Source organism: Macaca nemestrina, chromosome 5, assembly GCF_043159975.1.
Source record: "Macaca nemestrina isolate mMacNem1 chromosome 5, mMacNem.hap1, whole genome shotgun sequence".
NCBI classification, from domain to species: Eukaryota; Metazoa; Chordata; class Mammalia; order Primates; family Cercopithecidae; genus Macaca; species Macaca nemestrina.
The window spans coordinates 155,017,335-155,036,820 of NC_092129.1; the positions used below are offsets into that span (position 1 = coordinate 155,017,335).

General features: G+C 37.4%; 1 protein-coding gene and 1 long non-coding RNA gene across 2 annotated transcripts in view; both read right to left on the reverse strand.

Moving 5' to 3' along the window:
* The window catches only part of LOC105491591 (uncharacterized), a 34,681-nt gene extending 19,945 nt beyond the window's left edge, over nucleotides 1-14,736 (reverse strand). Inside the window, exons 1-2 of the long non-coding RNA XR_011623140.1 lie at nucleotides 14,582-14,736; nucleotides 12,196-12,248 (exon numbers count right to left, since the gene is read on the reverse strand). This is a non-coding gene — a long non-coding RNA (uncharacterized lncRNA). The remainder of the gene's footprint in view (nucleotides 1-12,195; nucleotides 12,249-14,581) is intronic.
* On the reverse strand, nucleotides 11,149-12,127 carry LOC105491677 (olfactory receptor 2G3-like). Its single transcript, XM_011758260.2, has one exon. It carries the CDS (start codon nucleotides 12,124-12,126, stop codon nucleotides 11,191-11,193), a length of 936 nt encoding a protein of 311 aa, XP_011756562.2. The 5' UTR covers nucleotide 12,127; the 3' UTR covers nucleotides 11,149-11,190.
* Nucleotides 14,737-19,486: the final 4,750 nt, after the last annotated feature.

The following is a 19,486-nucleotide window of genomic DNA, read 5'->3' on the forward strand; positions in this document are numbered from 1 at the left end:
TAAATCACTTCCCACTTTCTTTACTTATCTCAATCACCATTCTATAAATGAGCATTTGTCAGACTTGTGTTACAGGACACATTCTCAGGTGTTCCTATATTCTAAAGCAAGAGAAATACTGGTTAGGAATATCACCATCTCTCATTCATATTATTATCATTGTGCTCTTTCTCCTAGGTGCCTTCTCGTCTTTACCATGCAATATTATAATTATATCACCATAAAAGTTTGTTGTATAGGATTCAGTTTCTGTTTCAGCTGAGTTCATGAAAGTCAACAGGAAACAGTAGTTGGCAAGAATTTCCAAATTCTAAACGAAGGTACTCACAAACTTAGGTAGGACTTTCAAAGATTCCATGGTTTAAAACAATAAATATTTGTTTCTCGCTGACAGCGTATGTCTGTTAAGTTTAGCAAGGAACTCTGACACATGTCTTCCCTCTCAAGATCACAGCCTGACAGAGTTGCCAGCATCCTTAACATTACTCGTAGCTGTAAGAGAGAGACAACTTGGAGGATTTTGTTTTGGCAATTAAATGTTCTGGTCTGGAATTAACATGGGTTACTTTTGGTCACAACTAACTGATCAGAACTAGCCATTGGGTTCACCGAGTTTTTCAAAGAGTGTATCTGTCTGTCAGCTGCAGAGGACAGCCCTTAATATGTGCCAAGGCAGCTGAAAAAATCCACGGAAAACATCATGAGCACCCACTATGGTGGCCTTTAGTTGATTATTCCTACGCGGACTGGGAAGATTAGAGGTGTGACCTATAAGATGAAGGGTAGATTTGGTGAGGATCGTGTTGCACATTCTTGCTCCCCACCTCAAGTCTGGTAGGAGGAATTCAGTGGAATGACTTAGAGAATTTTGTAGGTATTGGTGGCTGTCTGGTGAACAAAGTGGGCAGATTTAATAATACATGTCTGAAAATACATAAATGTGAGAGACTGATTGAAGCAGTGTTGAGCTATAATACATAGTAAAGTAAACCCTGCTGCTTAACTTCCCCTTTCCCCATCTGCAGAGTTTTATCCTGGCAGGTTCAGAAACCACATTTATAAAGCTAAAGGCAGAGAGAAACATGTACGAGATGGAGAACTAGAGACACGGATAACCCTCATACGTCCCCATAGGAGCTCAGACTAGAACAGGTCTAAATTTGAGGGGTCTTAGTTGCAAATTAGTTATGAACTGAAGGCAGACATTTTAATTACTGATATGAGAATATTTTATTACTAAAGTTTGGCTTTTTTATCATTTGAAAGGGACCAGAAAAGTCACAAGACATTTTAAAGATGTAATCCAGGAACATGAAAAGAATCGCTACCATGGCATGGGCAGTATAGATAATAGGAAAATAATTTTTTTCTGTTTTAATAATACCTAATGAGTTTGTCTCATTGTGAACATATTAACAGGTAAATATGTATTGAGCTTTACTAGGTGCTGGGCACTCTGCAAAGCTTGTTATATGTATTGTCTCACTCCTCATCATCTTATGTATAAAATTTGCACTATTATTTCAGTCACTATAAATTTGGAAACTTTATCTTCTAGAGGTTAAATAACTTTCTGTGGGAGTGAAAACCTATTCTGGTGGGATTCTAGTGTCCAGAACCTTATATAATACATGATAGCCTCCTAGAACCTCACAGGACTGTCCAAGCTCCTTAGCATACAAGATCCTCCAGGATTTGGTACATCTTATTCTTCCAAGTGTATCTCCTATCATTTCTGATTATATTTTCTCTCCTCTAACTATAATAGAATACTTAAATCCCTCAGGAGGTATCTATTTCCCACATAGTTATTAATGTCATGAAAAATAATATGACACCGCAGAAGAGAAAGAGATTATGCTTGGGTGAATAGGACATATTTATGGACTACATGAATTTTAAGTTTGACTTTAAGCAGTGTCTATGACATAAAGCACATAAGATTGATAAAAAGAAAAAAATATCCAGAAACTGCTGGGCATTTAAATATAAACTTAATGTACGGTGATTGAGGGCATGCTGAGGAAAATAAGACATAAATTGAATCAAGATGGTAGAGAAACAGATTTTATGGAATTTTATAATTTATTTGTAACTAGGAGTTGTTTACTATTAGAATAGCATAGTCATAGAGAAAAGTTAATTATTTTTTTTGTTTGTTTTGTTTTTTTGAGACGGAGTCTCACTCTGTCGCCCAGGCTGGAGTGCAGTGGCGTGATCTCGGCTCACTGCAAGCTCTGCCTCCTGGGTTTACGCCATTCTCCTGCCTCAGCCTCCTGAGTAGCTGGGACTACAGGCGCCCGCCACCGCGCCCGGCTACTTTTTGTATTTTTTTTTTTTTTAGTAGAGACGGGGTTTCACCGTGGTCTCGATCTCCTGACCTTGTGATCCGCCCGCCTTGGCCTCCCAAAGTGCTGGGATTACAGGCGTGAGCCACCGCGCCCGGCCGAGAAAAGTTAATTATTGTAGAACATTCAAAGTTATCATGGAGAAAAAAATAAGACATGAAGAGAACAGTTTGGAAAGTTTAAAAATTTGGTCATAGGTACCAACAATTTAAGTGCCTCAAGGCTAGGAGTGACCCATATGTTCTCCGTGGGCCAGGGGTGAAGGTCTGTGGTAAGGCAGAGAGTGTATTACACAGCTGAGGGCACTCACAGTCATTACATTAAACTCTGCTTTCCAAACTTAACATGCCCATAAACCCATTTCAGCCTATGCCACATGTTTGCAGTCACTGGAAGCAAGATAGCAGATGTGAATAAGGGCAGTGTCGTGTGAATGAGATGGAGGACATTGGTTAAGACACATGAGGGGACAGTATTGAGAACACTTTTCTATGCATGTGAGGGCAGGGTAGACCTAAAGGTAACACAGGACCCATATTTAGAGTTTATGCTGAGTTAGATTCCTGAAAAGTGATTAAAGATAGACAGGAGATTATTAAATGGGTTAAGTCCATTAAGTTATTAGGTTTAGAATTACATAAGTGGTATAGGTAGCTAACAGTTATTGGGTGGTTTCTATTAACATGACACAGGTTTTGGGCTAAACTCTACCTGGGTTATCAGATTTATGGATCACAACAGCCAAGTAATTTAAGAACTACTGTTACCACTCCTGTCCAGGTGAGGAACTTGTAACTTGACATAGCACAATGAGGTTCTTAAGTATTGCCCTAGTTAATTAGATTGATAGAATGGGGCTTGGAACACCAGCACTCTGACTCAGAGTCTCAAGCATGTTTTTTAGAGCACAAATTCCAAAGTGCAAATGGGCACATAAGAAGCGCAAATTGTGTTTACCCATGTAACAAACCTGAACTTAAAATAAAAGTTGGGAAAAAAAGAGCAACAAGAGCGAAACTCTGTCTCAAAATAAATAAATAAATATAAATGTCCCAGCTTTATTAATTTATCATAGATTTCAGTGTTTTTGTCAGATAACTGAGTAAACAATAAAAACAGAAACTAGTAGAGTAACAACAGTGGAACCCGAGCGCGAGCGACACAGAAGACCGGTGATTTCTGCATTTTCAACTGAGGTACTGGGTTCATCTCACTGGGGAGTGCCGGACGATCGGTGCTGGTCAGCTGCTGCAGCCCGACCAGCTAGAGCTGAAGCAGGGCGAGGCATTGCCTCACCTGGGAAGCGCAAGGGGGAAGGGAATCCCTTTTCCTAGCCAGGGGAACTGAGACACACAACACCTGGAAAATCGGGTAACTCCCACCCCAATACTGCGCTTTAAGCAAACAGGCACACCAGGAGATCATATCCCACACCTGGCCGGGAGGGTCCCACACCCACGGAGCCTCCCTCATTGCTAGCACAGCAGTCTGTGATCTACCAGCAAGGCAGCAGCGAGGCTGGGGGAGAGGCGCCCGCCATTGCTGAGGCTTAAGTAGGTAAACAAAGCTGCTGGGAAGCTCGAAGTGGGTGGAGCTCACAGCAGCTCAAGGAAACCTGCCTGTCTCTGTAGACTCCACCTCTGGGGACAGGGCAATAACAAACACAGCCAAAACCTCGGCAGACACAAACGACTCTGTCTGACAGCTTTGAAGAGAGCAGTGGATCTCCCAACACGGAGGTTGAGATCTGAGAAGGGACAGACTCCCTGCTCAAGTGGGTCCCTGACACCTGAGTAGCCTAACTGGGAGACATCCCCCACTAGGGGCAGTCTGACACCCCACACCTCACAGGGTGGAGTACACCCCTGAGAGGAAGCTTCCAAAGCAAGAATCAGACAGGTACACTCGCTGTTCAGAAATATTCTATCTTCTGCAGCCTCTGCTGCTGATACCCAGGCAAACAGGGTCTGGAGTGGACCTCAAGCAATCTCCAACAGACCTACAGCTGAGGGTCCTGACTGTTAGAAGGAAAACTATCAAACAGGAAGGACACCTACACCAAAACCCCATCAGTACATCACCATCATCAAAGACCAGAGGCAGATAAAACCACAAAGATGGGGAAAAAGCAGGGCAGAAAAGCTGGAAATTCAAAAAATAAGAGCTCATCTCCCCCGGCAAAGGAGCGCAGCTCATCGCCAGCAACGGATCAAAGCTGGACGGAGAATGACTTTGACGAGATGAGAGAAGAAGGCTTCAGTCCATCAAATTTCTCAGAGCTAAAGGAGGAATTACGTACCCAGCGCAAAGAAACTAAAAATCTTGAAAAAAAAGTGGAAGAATTGATGGCTACAGTAATTAATGCAGAGAAGGTCCTAAACGAAATGAAAGAGATGAAAACCATGACACGAGAAATACGTGACAAATGCACAAGCTTCAGTAACCGACTCGATCAACTGGAAGAAAGAGTATCTGCGATTGAGGATCAAATGAATGAAATGAAGCGAGAAGAGAAACCAAAAGAACAAAGAAGAAAAAGAAATGAACAAAGCCTGCAAGAAGTATGGGATTATGTAAAAAGACCAAATCTACGTCTGATTGGGGTGCCTGAAAGTGAGGGGGAAAATGGAACCAAGTTGGAAAACACTCTTCAGGATATCATCCAGGAGAACTTCCCCAACCTAGTAGGGCGGGCCAACATTCAAATCCAGGAAATACAGAGAACGCCACAAAGATACTCCTCGAGAAGAGCAACTCCAAGACACATAATTGCCAGATTCACCAAAGTTGAAATGAAGGAAAAAATCTTAAGGGCAGCCAGAGGGAAAGGTCGGGTTACCCACAAAGGGAAGCCCAACAGACTAACAGCAGATCTCTCAGCAGAAACTCTCCAAGCCAGAAGAGAGTGGGGGCCAATATTCAACATTCTTAAAGAAAAGAATTTTCAACCCAGAATTTCATATCCAGCCAAACTAAGTTTCATAAGTGAAGGAGAAATAAAATCCTTTACAGATAAGCAAATGCTTAGAGATTTTGTCACCACTAGGCCTGCCTTACAAGAGACCCTGAAGGAAGCACTCAACATGGAAAGGAACAACCGGTACCAGCCATTGCAAAAACATGCCAAAATGTAAAGACCATCGAGGCTAGGAAGAAACTGCATCAACTAACGAGCAAAATAACCAGTTAATATCATAATGGCAGGATCAAGTTCACACATAACAATCTTAACCTTAAATGTAAATGGACTAAATGCTCCAATTAAAAGACACAGACTGGCAAACTGGATCAAGAGTCAAGACCCATGAGTCTGCTGTATTCAGGAGACCCATCTCACACGCAGAGACATACATAGGCTCAAAATAAAGGGATGGAGGAAGATTTACCAAGCAAATGGAGAACAAAAAAAAGCGGGGGTTGCAATACTAGTCTCTGATAAAACAGACTTTAAACCATCAAAGATCAAAAGAGACAAAGAAGGCCATTACATAATGGTAAAGGGATCAATTCAACAGGAAGAGCTAACTATCCTAAATATATATGCACCCAATACAGGAGCACCCAGATTCATCAAGCAAGTCCTTAGAGACTTACAAAGAGACTTAGACTCCCATACAATAATAATGGGAGACTTCAACACTCCACTGTCAACATTAGACAGATCAACGAGACAGAAAGTTAACAAGGATATCCAGGAATTGAACTCATCTCTGCAGCAAGCAGACCTAATAGACATCTATAGAACTCTCCACCCCAAATCAACAGAATATACATTCTTCTCAGCACCACATCGTACTTACTCCAAAATCGACCACGTAATTGGAAGTAAAGCACTCCTCAGCAAATGTACAAGAACAGAAATTATAACAAACTGTCTCTCAGACCACAGTGCAATCAAACTACAACTCAGGACTAAGAAACTCAATCAAAACCACTCAACTACATGGAAACTGAACAACCTGCTCCTGAATGACTACTGGGTACATAACGAAATGAAGGCAGAAATAAAGATGTTCTTTGAAACCAATGAGAACAAAGATACAACATACCAGAATCTCTGGGACACATTTAAAGCAGTGTGTAGAGGGAAATTTATAGCACTAAATGCCCACAAGAGAAAGCAGGAAAGATCTAAAATTGACACTCTAACATCGCAATTAAAAGAACTAGAGAAGCAAGAGCAAACACATTCGAAAGCTAGCAGAAGGCTAGAAATAACTAAGATCAGAGCAGAACTGAAGGAGATAGAGACACAAAAAACTCTCCAAAAAATCAATGAATCCAGGAGTTGGTTTTTTGAAAAGATCAACAAAATTGACAGACCACTAGCAAGACTAATAAAGAAGAAAAGAGAGAAGAATCAAATCGACGCAATTAAAAATGATAAAGGGGATATCACCACCGACCCCACAGAAATACAAACTACCATCAGAGAATACTATAAACACCTCTACGCAAACAAACTGGAAAATCTAGAAGAAATGGATAATTTCCTGGACACTTTCACTCTTCCAAGACTAAACTAGGAAGAAGTTGAATCCCTGAATAGACCAATAGCAGGCTCTGAAATTGAGGCAATAATTAATAGCCTACCAACCAAAAAAAGTCCAGGACCAGATGGATTCACAGCTGAATTCTACCAGAGGTACAAAGAGGAGTTGGTACCATTCCTTCTGAAACTATTCCAATCAATAGAAAAAGAGGGAATCCTCCCTAACTCATTTTATGAGGCCAACATCATCCTGATACCAAAGCCTGGCAGAGACACAACAAAAAAAGAGAATTTTAGACCAATATCCCTGATGAACATCGATGCAAAAATCCTCAATAAAATACTGGCAAACCGGATTCAGCAACACATCAAAAAGCTTATCCACCATGATCAAGTGGGCTTCATCCCTGGGATGCAAGGCTGGTTCAACATTCGCAAATCAATAAACATAATCCAGCATATAAACAGAACTAAAGACAAGAACCACATGATTATCTCAATAGATGCAGAAAAGGCTTTTGACAAAATTCAACAGCCCTTCATGCTAAAAACGCTCAATAAATTCGGTATTGATGGAATGTACCTCAAAATAATAACAGCTATTTATGACAAACCCACAGCCAATATCATACTGAATGGGCAAAAACTGGAAAAATTCCCTTTGAAAACTGGCAGAAGACAGGGATGCCCTCTCTCACCACTCCTATTCAACATAGTGTTGGAAGTTCTGGCTAGGGCAATTAGGCAAGAGAAAGAAATCAAGGGTATTCAGTTAGGAAAAGAAGAAGTCAAACTGTCCCTGTTTGCAGATGACATGATTGTATATTTAGAAAACCCCATCGTCTCAGCCCAAAATCTCCTTAAGCTGATAAGCAACTTCAGCAAAGTCTCAGGATACAAAATTAATGTGCAAAAATCACAAGCATTCTTATACACCAGTAACAGACAAACAGAGAGCCAAATCAGGAATGAACTTCCATTCACAATTGCTTCAAAGAGAATAAAATACCTAGGAATCCAACTTACAAGGGATGTGAAGGACCTCTTCAAGGAGAACTACAAACCACTGCTCAGTGAAATAAAAGAGGACACAAACAAATGGAAGAACATACCATGCTCATGGATAGGAAGAATCAATATCGTGAAAATGGCCATACTGCCCAAGGTAATTTATAGATTCAATGCCATCCCCATCAAGCTACCAATGAGTTTCTTCACAGAATTGGAAAAAACTGCTTTAAAGTTCATATGGAACCAAAAAAGAGCCCGCATCTCCAAGACAATCCTAAGTCAAAAGAACAAAGCTGGAGGCATCACGCTACCTGACTTCAAACTATACTACAAGGCTACAGTAACCAAAACAGCATGGTACTGGTACCAAAACAGAGATATAGACCAATGGAACAGAACAGAGTCCTCAGAAATAATACCACACATCTACAGCCATCTGATCTTTGACAAACCTGAGAGAAACAAGAAATGGGGAAAGGATTCCCTATTTAATAAATGGTGCTGGGAAAATTGGCTAGCCATAAGTAGAAAGCTGAAACTGGATCCTTTCCTTACTCCTTATACGAAAATTAATTCAAGATGGATTAGAGACTTAAATGTTAGACCTAATACCATAAAAATCCTAGAGGAAAACCTAGGTAGTACCATTCAGGACATAGGCATGGGCAAAGACTTCATGTCTAAAACACCAAAAGCAACGGCAGCAAAAGCCAAAATTGACAAATGGGATCTCATTAAACTAAAGAGCTTCTGCACAGCAAAAGAAACTACCATCAGAGTGAACAGGCAACCTACAGAATGGGAGAAAATTTTTGCAATCTACTCATCTGACAAAGGGCTAATATCCAGAACCTACAAAGAACTCAAACAAATTTACAAGAAAAAAACAAACAACCCCATCAAAAAGTGGGCAAAGGATATGAACAGACATTTCTCAAAAGAAGACATTCATACAGCCAACAGACACATGAGAAAATGCTCATCATCACTGGCCATCAGAGAAATGCAAATCAAAACCACAATGAGATACCATCTCACACCAGTTAGAATGGCGATCATTAAAAAGTCAGGAAACAACAGGTGCTGGAGAGGATGTGGAGAAATAGGAACACTTTTACACTGTTGGTGGGATTGTAAACTAGTTCAACCATTATGGAAAACAGTATGGCGATTCCTCAAGGATCTAGAACTAGATGTACCATATGACCCAGCCATCCCATTACTGGGTATATACCCAAAGGATTATAAATTATGCTGCTATAAAGACACATGCACTCGTATGTTTATTGCAGCACTATTCACAATAGCAAAGACTTGGAATCAATCCAAATGTCCATCAGTGACAGATTGGATTAAGAAAATGTGGCACATATACACCATGGAATACTATGCAGCCATAAAAAAGGATGAGTTTGTGTCCTTTGTTGGGACATGGATGCAGCTGGAAACCATCATTCTTAGCAATCTATCACAAGAACAGAAAACCAAACACCGCATGTTCTCACTCATAGGTGGGAACTGAACAATGAGATCACTTGGACTCAGGAAGGGGAACATCACACACAGGGGCCTGTCATGGGGAGGGGGGAGAGGGGAGGGATTGCATTGGGAGTTATACCTGATGTAAATGACAAGTTGATGGGTGCAGCACACCAACATGGCACAAGTATACATATGTAACAAACCTGCATGTTATGCACATGTACCCTACAACTTAAAGTATAATAATAATACATAAATTAAAAAAAAAAAAACAGTGGAACCCAAGTCATCTAATTCCACAAGGATATGTTTTGAAATATAATTATATGTTTGTGAAAAGCTTATTAAGCCTTGGTATATGGGGATCCATTATTATTCCCATACCATAGATGAAAAGTAAAGTGAACTTCCTAAATTAAAATATAAAGTCAGTAAAAACTTTCAAAAAAAAAAAAGAAACTAGTAATAAAAACAACATAAACATTCAATGAACTGCTCGATACTTTAGTTAGAGTTTATTTACTATTAGAATAGCATAGTCATAGAGAAAAGTTAATTATTGTAGAATATTCAAAGTTATCATGGAGAAAAAAATAAGACATGAAAGGAACAGTTTGAAAAGTTTAAAAATTTGGTCTTAAAATGTACTCCTGAACTTAAAATAAAAGTTGGGAAAAAAAGAGGTGCAAATTGGTGTTAATACAAAGAGGTGTGACGAGAGAATTTGGTTGGTCTTGGTATTTCCAGTCAAGTAAAAAAAAAGTGATATCAAGTGCCATATAATATGAAACACAAAACAAATACAAAGAAACCAAGCATATGTTTAATATAATAGAGGAAGAACGTGAAGACTCGAGGTTTCTAAACACCAAACAGTTTTTGAAAAGTATTTCAATAATTCTAAAGATTTATTTAGCACTTACCAGTGCCATGATTAATTTTTCAGCATGTCACATGGATTAATTTATTTAACCCTCACTGCAAACCTACAAAGTGATTAAACTGAAAAATATACAGGTTGGGTAAAGAGCAGAGGGTTATACCCAGCTACTTAGTGGAACAAAATTTCAAACCAAGGCTGCCTTGGCCAAGAGTTCGTGTGTTTAAAGACACTGAGTGAAGCAAGAGAGTGTCAAATAGGATAAAGTGCAAGGTTTGTTCAAGCAGGCCCTGAATCTCTCTGAAATTACATTAAAAATATTGGATATTTCATTAAATTATTCAATAATTATTTATAATACAATTATTTCTATTTGTATTAAAAAGAAATATTTCATTTTTTCTTAATAGTATTTTAAGTGAATTCAAAGATATGTTCCTTTACTACAAAGAAAATCACATACACATATATTTTCAAGTTTTGTTTTACTGTATTTCTTGAAAGAAAATGTATACTTAATGTTTTAAATAATATTACACTGTGAGTCTTTTACAAAGAAAATACTACAATTCTCTCCTTACAGTAATCAATACTTTAAAATTTTCTGTTTAAATATTATTTTAATTCCCTAATCCTATATGTAGGCACAATATAGTGGGTAGGTCATTACGAAATGTCCCAATGTTGGTATATGCTTCAGCCTTCAAAGATATTAAGAGAGAGTATTAAAATGTTTGTAAACACACACACACACACACACACACACACACACACACACACACACACGGTTCCATGAGCTAGGTAATTTGAATTTATATGCTTGCTTCTTTTTTTGAGACTATGTTAGCCATATTGTATGTAAATAGAACCAGAGAGACAAGCGACATTTGTAATATGTGCATACTTGGAAGTCATTTCATGTCATATTTATTATCTAAAATTCCAGCACAGAAAGTTACTGTTTCCTGATTTTTCCATTAGAAAGTTTGTTCCCTCCTCAGCAGTCTCCTCAGGGCTCCTCTTACATCCTTGTTCCTCAGAGTATATATGAGAGGATTGAGGGTAGGAGTCACAACGGTATAAAAAAGTGTGAGGAACTTGCCCTGGCTGCAGCCATAGGATCTCTTTGGTTGAATGTATATGGCCGAACTGGGCCCAAAGAAGAGGGACACCACTAACAGATGGGAACCACAGGTCCCTAGGGCCTTGCGCCAAGCCTTGACTGACTTAGTATTTATCACTGCTTGCACAATGAATCCATAGGAGACTAATATCAATGCCATAGGAAGAAGGAGGAGAACCAATGTGGCCACAAAAAGCTGGACTTCATTTGCATGAATGTCCACACACACCAACTTGATCATGGCAGGCACCTCACACAGGAAGTGGTGGAGGTGGCGATTCCCACATCGAGGCAGCCGGAGGGTGATGGTGCCTTGGATGAGAGTGTTTCCTACTCCACTTAGCCAGGCTATTCCTGCTAAGGCCTTGCAAAGTGATGGGGCCATGACAGTAGTGTAATTGAGAGGTCTGCAGACAGCTACGTAGCGGTCGAATGCCATGACAGTAAGGAGTACACACTCAGTGGAACCCAAGGAGAGGGACACATAGAGTTGTATGGCACAGCCAGTGGGTGTGATGGTCTTGGATGGTCCCTTCAGGTTCCACAATAGCTGGGGAACAATGCTGGTAGTGAAGCAAAGGTCAAGAAAGGAGAGATTTGTGAGAAAAAAATACATAGGCGTGTGGAGTTTGGAGTCCAGGCAGGAGATCACAATAATGGCTGTGTTGCCCACAAGGGTTAGAAGATATGATATCAAAACTACCACAAAAAGGATGACCTCCAACTGGGGCTGATCTGAGAATCCAAGCAAAATAAAATCTCCCCCAGATGTTTGATTGTTTCTTTCCATTAGTCGTCCAAGGTAAAGAGAAAAATAGGTATAGGGAATTCAATTTAGAGAAATATTGTTACTACTCACATACAATATTTGAAGTAAAATCTTAACTGAGGTTTTTAACTGGAGGGGTTTCTCTGAAAAGGAAAAAATAATAATTATTAAAAAGACATTCTTAAAAACAAAAACATTCTTTAGGTCATTATTTTTGGACTCAATAAACATTGGCCCATCCTCCTTATTTTTATTTATTTATGCATTTATTTATTTATTTATTTATTTATTGAGAGAGAGTCTTGCTCTGATGCCCAGTCTGGAGTGCAATGGCACCATCTCATTTCACCGCAACCTCCGCCTCCTGGGTTCAAGTGATTCTCCTGTCTCAGCCTCCTGAGTAGCTTGGATTACAGGCACACTCCACCATGCCCGGCTAATTTTGTATTTTTAGTAGAGACAAGGTTTCACCATGTTGGCCAGGCTGATCTTGAACCCCTGACCTCAGATGATACACCTGCCTCAGCCTCCCAAAGTGTTGGGATTACAGGTGTGAGCCTTTTTTTATATGATCAGCTCTTTTCCCCATTTGTTGAAAATTATTACTAACTATAATCTACTCAAAGATGAAAGAAAGCTCCCAGTTCAGGTGACTATACAATTCTGTTAGTAGGAAATTCTGTTTGGAGGAAGAAACTTATCTGAATACTGAGACTATAAATACCCAGTAGTCAATTATTAGTGACAATTGATCATTCTAACAGAAATTGTAATGCAAAATAATACATAACAGTGAGGAAGTGGGTCAGAAAAATAAATTTAACATATTTTGTGTCCTTTCTGTCTTATAGACAAGGTTGGTTATGATAATATTTTGTATAACTAATTTTCTGATCAGAATGATACAGTGTCAGACACAGATGAATTTCAATATGGAAGGAAGCTATTGTCTTTATTTAACAACTTACATGACTACCACAAAATCCTTTATCTATTATAGTTGAAAAATAAAACATTTGTAACATATGCACATCAAAAGGCAAACTCACAAATTCAGAAGTGCACACATTTGTTCAGACTGATAGCCACAAAATGTTTTTGTTTAAAAATAAAGTTAAAAACTCATCTACTCTGACTCATTTAAAGACAAGGTGTTATTTCACATGATTATGAAGAGACAAAATATGTCTTTATCAGCTCTTTCACCATTGTTCTACATTAAAAAAAAACTGTCTGGATTATAATATACTCCATCGTGCTTCACTTACTATTTTATTAATGGTATTATCCTCTATGCACCAAAATTTTCTGCCCTTCACATAGAATCTTACTGAATCTTTTATCTTTAGTAATAATGAAGGCTAAATTTATTATTTTGTTTAGATAATTTTATATTTCAGAAAGTAAAATGGTGATTTAAATGGGGTAAAGTTTTAAATTTTTAAATTCTGAAACTAAATGTTTAAATTTATATGGATACTAAAGAATTCTACTTAAAAAAATGGAAAATCATGTTGCATAGATTCCCATATTCTGCTTATTCCCAATGCTTCTTAACATACAATGCTAATTTATCCTAGATTGATGTGTTCTAGTGCTAGTCACTAAAAGTCATATTTCAGTTATTTAATACATTAAATTCTTATGACTGTACTATTTATATGTCAGAATTATCAATGAAATCAAAATCATCTATTCCTCTAATATATTTTTATTATATTTGAATTTTATTTGAATGTTTGTATTATAAGGAATGGTTCTACAAGGGCCTTTCAACTTATTACTAACTTTCTATCTTGATCATATGAAATCGTACTCTCTCCAATTCACTGAGAACCAGCTTACAAATTGGAGGTGAGATGTGTAGCCATTTGCCTTCTCTATGGTTTAAATCTAAGACTTGTGACTTGAAGAAAGTCTCTTAACACGATCTGAGAAGGAGAGTTGTTTTTTATATATATTATATATACACACACTCACATATATACATACATATATATGAAGAGAAACTATATATTTTATACATTTTATATGTAATTTTTCTATTTACTTTATTATTATAAAATTTATATATAAATTATAAAATACTTATGTGTATATATACATTTTAATCAGAAAATAGTATTCTGAAAAACTATCTTTCCAAATCTGAAAGACGAAGAAAGGCTATTAAGTGCTATTTGGGAAAGGAAGAATTATCTAGAGGAAAATCCATTTCCTCTTGGCAAGAAGATCAAGAACTTTGTTTTCCCAGTGCATTTTTCTAATTATTTTTGTGGTATGAACAATGACTACATTTGATATTAATACATAAAAGTCAGACCTTAGAAATGACTCCTAAAAGGAAATCTGTAGGAGACACAAAGTGAATCATTAAAAGAAGTAGCTAAGTCAGTCAAAGCTGACTAATGTGATTGGAGGCAACTCAAGAGGGAGAAAGGAATGGTGACATGAGGTATTAAGACAGGTTACTTACATTCTCTCATCATTCTCCTTCTCCCTTTCACCTCTGTCAGTGTGCAGACAATATCTCTGGTGACATGACTTAGGCATATTAGAGTTTCTCCCCTGAAGTGAATATCACTGCCCAATACCTACAAGTCTGGTGAAAGTAAATATTTCTTGGGCAATAGTCCCTGGAGAAAATCAGATTAGAAAAAAATTAGAAGTATGTAGGATATAAGTTCTCTCAACACCTTGGAGATATGTATCTCCAAATTGCTAATTAGCCTGGAGTGTTTAGTGTCCAGGCAGGGCTTTCTCAAGGGAGAAACATGAAGTGAGGCATTTCTCAAGTGGACATTTGCTGTATCTGCAGTGAGACAATATCATGACAAATTATTTTACCCATGCTCAGGCCCCTCAAGTGTATACATCCTTATGTTCATCACTATGGTTGGAGAAAAAGGAAAGAAGCAATGTCTTTACTATTAGAAGCTAGCTACACACCAGGTAAATGAGACTTGTTTCTCTTTAATAACTGGTTATTTTCCTTAACAAATATAAACATTTTTCAACATCAGTTACCATTATGTATAATGTCCGTGCCTGAATAATGCTCCATTACAAGGATGTCCCAAATTACTTGAGTAAATGCCATATTATTGGTTACTAAATTTGTTATAATTTTACTTTATATTAAGAACTGCTGTGATAAAATATTTTTATAATTCAACATATGATTTATAATTAAATATGCACACATACTATGATGTATTTACTTAGAAATAATATATGAGTCAAAAATATGGCATTGTCATATCTAAAAGAATTTTAGAACATCCACCTATGTCTCTTAACACTTGTGCAAGAGAGCCTCCCCACCTCCCCCCTGCCAATTCCAATTCAATGATTATTTTTGTCTTATAATCTGTTAGGTAAAAAATCGCATATCATCATGACTTTTAATTTGATTTATAAAAAATTCCAAATCCCAAGTTTATGCAAGAATTTACATGTTCTCCCCATTCTTCAAGTAAGATTCACAGTTTGCAGTGAAATATTTATATATTTAATCCTTTAAATATTTAATATATTAGTTAAATCATTGAGTCAGTAATCTAAAATCATCATTATTTTAGTGGGTCATCATTTGATCCATTAAGTAATTTATTATTTTGTCATTGATTTTAAATACCAGATTTATGACATTTTAAATTATTTCAGACAATTGCATTTTTATTGCAAAGTTTATGACTCTTCCAGTGATACGTTTCCCAGAAATATATCCACTGATTGTACTGATTCATGAAAATTTTATAGTGCATTTATTACTGTTGTTCTGTTTTAATTTCACATGACTTTTAAAATGTATGTATGCCCATATCTCAGAATTCTTATCCAGTTACAGTTCCAAAATTATACTAGGTAGTAAATATTTTTAAAAAGAGTAAATAATTGTGATAAATGCTGGCAATCTTTACTTTTTCCCGATATTAATGAGATTTCTCTAGTATTTCTCTAATTAACATGATAGTAGATTTAATTTTGAGTAAACATTTTTGTCTCATTAAATAATTTTCCTACTGTTCCCTACAATGTCACATGTCACCAAGCATTTTTAAAAATTGGTAAGATATTTTGAATTTTAATCAGTGTTATTTACTCATTATTTGGAACAGTAATCTATTGAAACACTCTTGAAGAATTTCTCAAATAAATTCCACTTGGCTATGGCATATCATTCTTTTAATTTATTCTTGAATTTCATATAAAATGCTTCCACTTCTGGTAATGGGATTTCTATTTTTGTAAACATCCTGTAACCAGTTGGAAAATACAATAGAAGAAAAGATATATCCACAGTAGTGCAAATAAACTAGAAAGCCTAGAAGAAATGGATAATTTCCTGGACACTTACATGCTCCCAAGAGTAAACCAGGAAGAAGTTGAATCCCTGAATAGACCAATAGCAGGCTCTGAAATTGAGGCAATAATTAATAGCTTACCAACCAAAAAAAGTCCAGGACCAGACGGATTCACAGCCGAATTCTACCAGAGGCACAAGGAGGAGCTGATACCATTCCTTCTGAAACTATTCCAATCAATAGAAAAAGAGGGAATCCTCCCTAACTCATTTTATGAGGCCAACATCATCCTGATACCAAAGCCTAGCAGAGACACAACAAAAAAAGAGAATTTTAGACGAATATCCCTGATGAACATCGATGCAAAAATCCTCAATAAAATACTGGCAAACCGAATCCAGCAGCACATCAAAAAGCTTATCCACCATGATCAAGTTGGCTTCATCCCTGGGATGCAAGGCTGGTTCAACATATGCAAATCAATAAACGTAATCCAGCATATAAACAGAACCAAAGACAAAAACCACATGATTATCTCAATAGATAAAGAAAAGGCCTTTGACAAAATTCAACAGCCCTTCATGCTAAAAACTCAATAAATTCGGTACTGATGGAACGTATCTCAAAATAATAAGAGCTATTTATGACAAACCCACAGCCAATATCATACTGAATGGGCAAAAACTGGAAGTATTCCATTTGAAAACTGGCACAAGACAGGGATGCCCTCTCTCACCACTCCTATTCAACATAGTGTTGGAAGTTCTGGCTATGGCAATCAGGCAAGAGAAAGAAATGAAGGGTATTCACTTAGGAAAAGAAGAAGTCAAATTGTCCCTGTTTACAGATGACATGATTGTATATTTAGAAAACCCTATTGTCTCAGCCCAAAATCTCCTTAAGCTGATAAGCAACTGCAGCAAAGTCTCAGGATACAAAATCAATGTGCAAAAATCACAAGCATTCTTATACACCAGTAACAGACAAACAGAGAGCCAAATCATGAATGAACTTCCATTCACAATTGCTTCAAAGAGAATAAAATACCTAGGAATCCAACTTACAAGGGATGTAAAGGACCTCTTCAAGGAGGACTACAAACCACTGCTCAGTGTAATAAAAGAGGACACAAACAAATGGAAGAACATACCATGCTCATGGATAGGAAGAATCAATATCGTGAAAATGGCCATACTGCCCAAGGTAATTTATAGATTCAATGTCATCCCCATCAAGCTACCAATGAGTTTCTTCACAGAATTGGAAAAAACTGCTTTAAAGTTCATATGGAACCAAAAGAGAGCCCGCATCTCCAAGACAATCCTAAGTCAAAAGAACAAAGCTGGAGGCATCACACTACCTGACTTCAAACTATACTACAAGGCTACAGTAACCAAAACAGCATGGTACTGGTACCAAAACAGAGATATAGACCAATGCAACAGAACAGAGTCCTCAGAAATAATACCACACATCTACAGCCATCTGATCTTTGACAAATCTGACAAAAACAAGAAATGGGGAAAGGATTCCCTATTTAATAAATGGTGCTGGGAAAATTGGCTAGCCATAAGTAGAAAGCTGAAACTGGATCCTTTCCTTACTCCTTATATGAAAATTAATTCAAGACGGATTAGAGACTTAAATGTTAGACCTAATACCATAAAAATCCTAGAAGAAAACCTAGGTAGTACCATTCAGGACATAGGCATGGGCAAAGACTTCATGTCTAAAACACCAAAAGCAACGGCAGCAGAAGCCAAAATTGACAAATGGGATCTAATTAAACTAAAGAGCTTCTGCACAGCAAAAGAAACTACCATCAGAGTGAACATGCAACCTACAGAATGGGAGAAAATTTTTGCAATCTACTCATCTGACAAAGGGCTAATATCCAGAACCTACAAAGAACTCAAACAAATTTACAAGAAAAAAACAAACAACCCCATCAAAAAGTGGGCAAAGGATATGAACAGACATTTCTCAAAAGAAGACATTCATACAGCCAACAGACACATGAGAAAATGCTCATCATCACTGGCCATCAGAGAAATGCAAATCAAAACCACAATGAGATACCATCTCACACCAGTTAGAATGGCGATCATTAAAAAGTCAGGAAACAACAGGTGCTGGAGAGGATGTGGAGAAATAGGAACACTTTTACACTGTTGGTGGGATTGTAAACTAGTTCAACCATTATGGAAAACAGTATGGCGATTCCTCAAGGATCTAGAACTAGATGTACCATATGACCCAGCCATCCCATTACTGGGTATATACCCAAAGGATTATAAATTATGCTGCTATAAAGACACATGCACTCGTATGTTTATTGCAGCACTATTCACAATAGCAAAGACTTGGAATCAATCCAAATGTCCATCAGTGACAGATTGGATTAAGAAAATGTGGCACATATACACCATGGAATACTATGCAGCCATAAAAAAGGATGAGTTTGTGTCCTTTGTTGGGACATGGATGCAGCTGGAAACCATCATTCTTAGCAATCTATCACAAGAACAGAAAACCAAACACCGCATGTTCTCACTCATAGGTGGGAACTGAACAATGAGATCACTTGGACTCAGGAAGGGGAACATCACACACAGGGGCCTGTCATGGGGAGGGGGGAGAGGGGAGGGATTGCATTGGGAGTTATACCTGATGTAAATGACAAGTTGATGGGTGCAGCACACCAACATGGCACAAGTATACATATGTAACAAACCTGCATGTTATGCACATGTACCCTACAACTTAAAGTATAATAATAATACATAAATTAAAAAAAAAAAAACAGTGGAACCCAAGTCATCTAATTCCACAAGGATATGTTTTGAAATATAATTATATGTTTGTGAAAAGCTTATTAAGCCTTGGTATATGGGGATCCATTATTATTCCCATACCATAGATGAAAAGTAAAGTGAACTTCCTAAATTAAAATATAAAGTCAGTAAAAACTTTCAAAAAAAAAAAAGAAACTAGTAATAAAAACAACATAAACATTCAATGAACTGCTCGATACTTTAGTTAGAGTTTATTTACTATTAGAATAGCATAGTCAT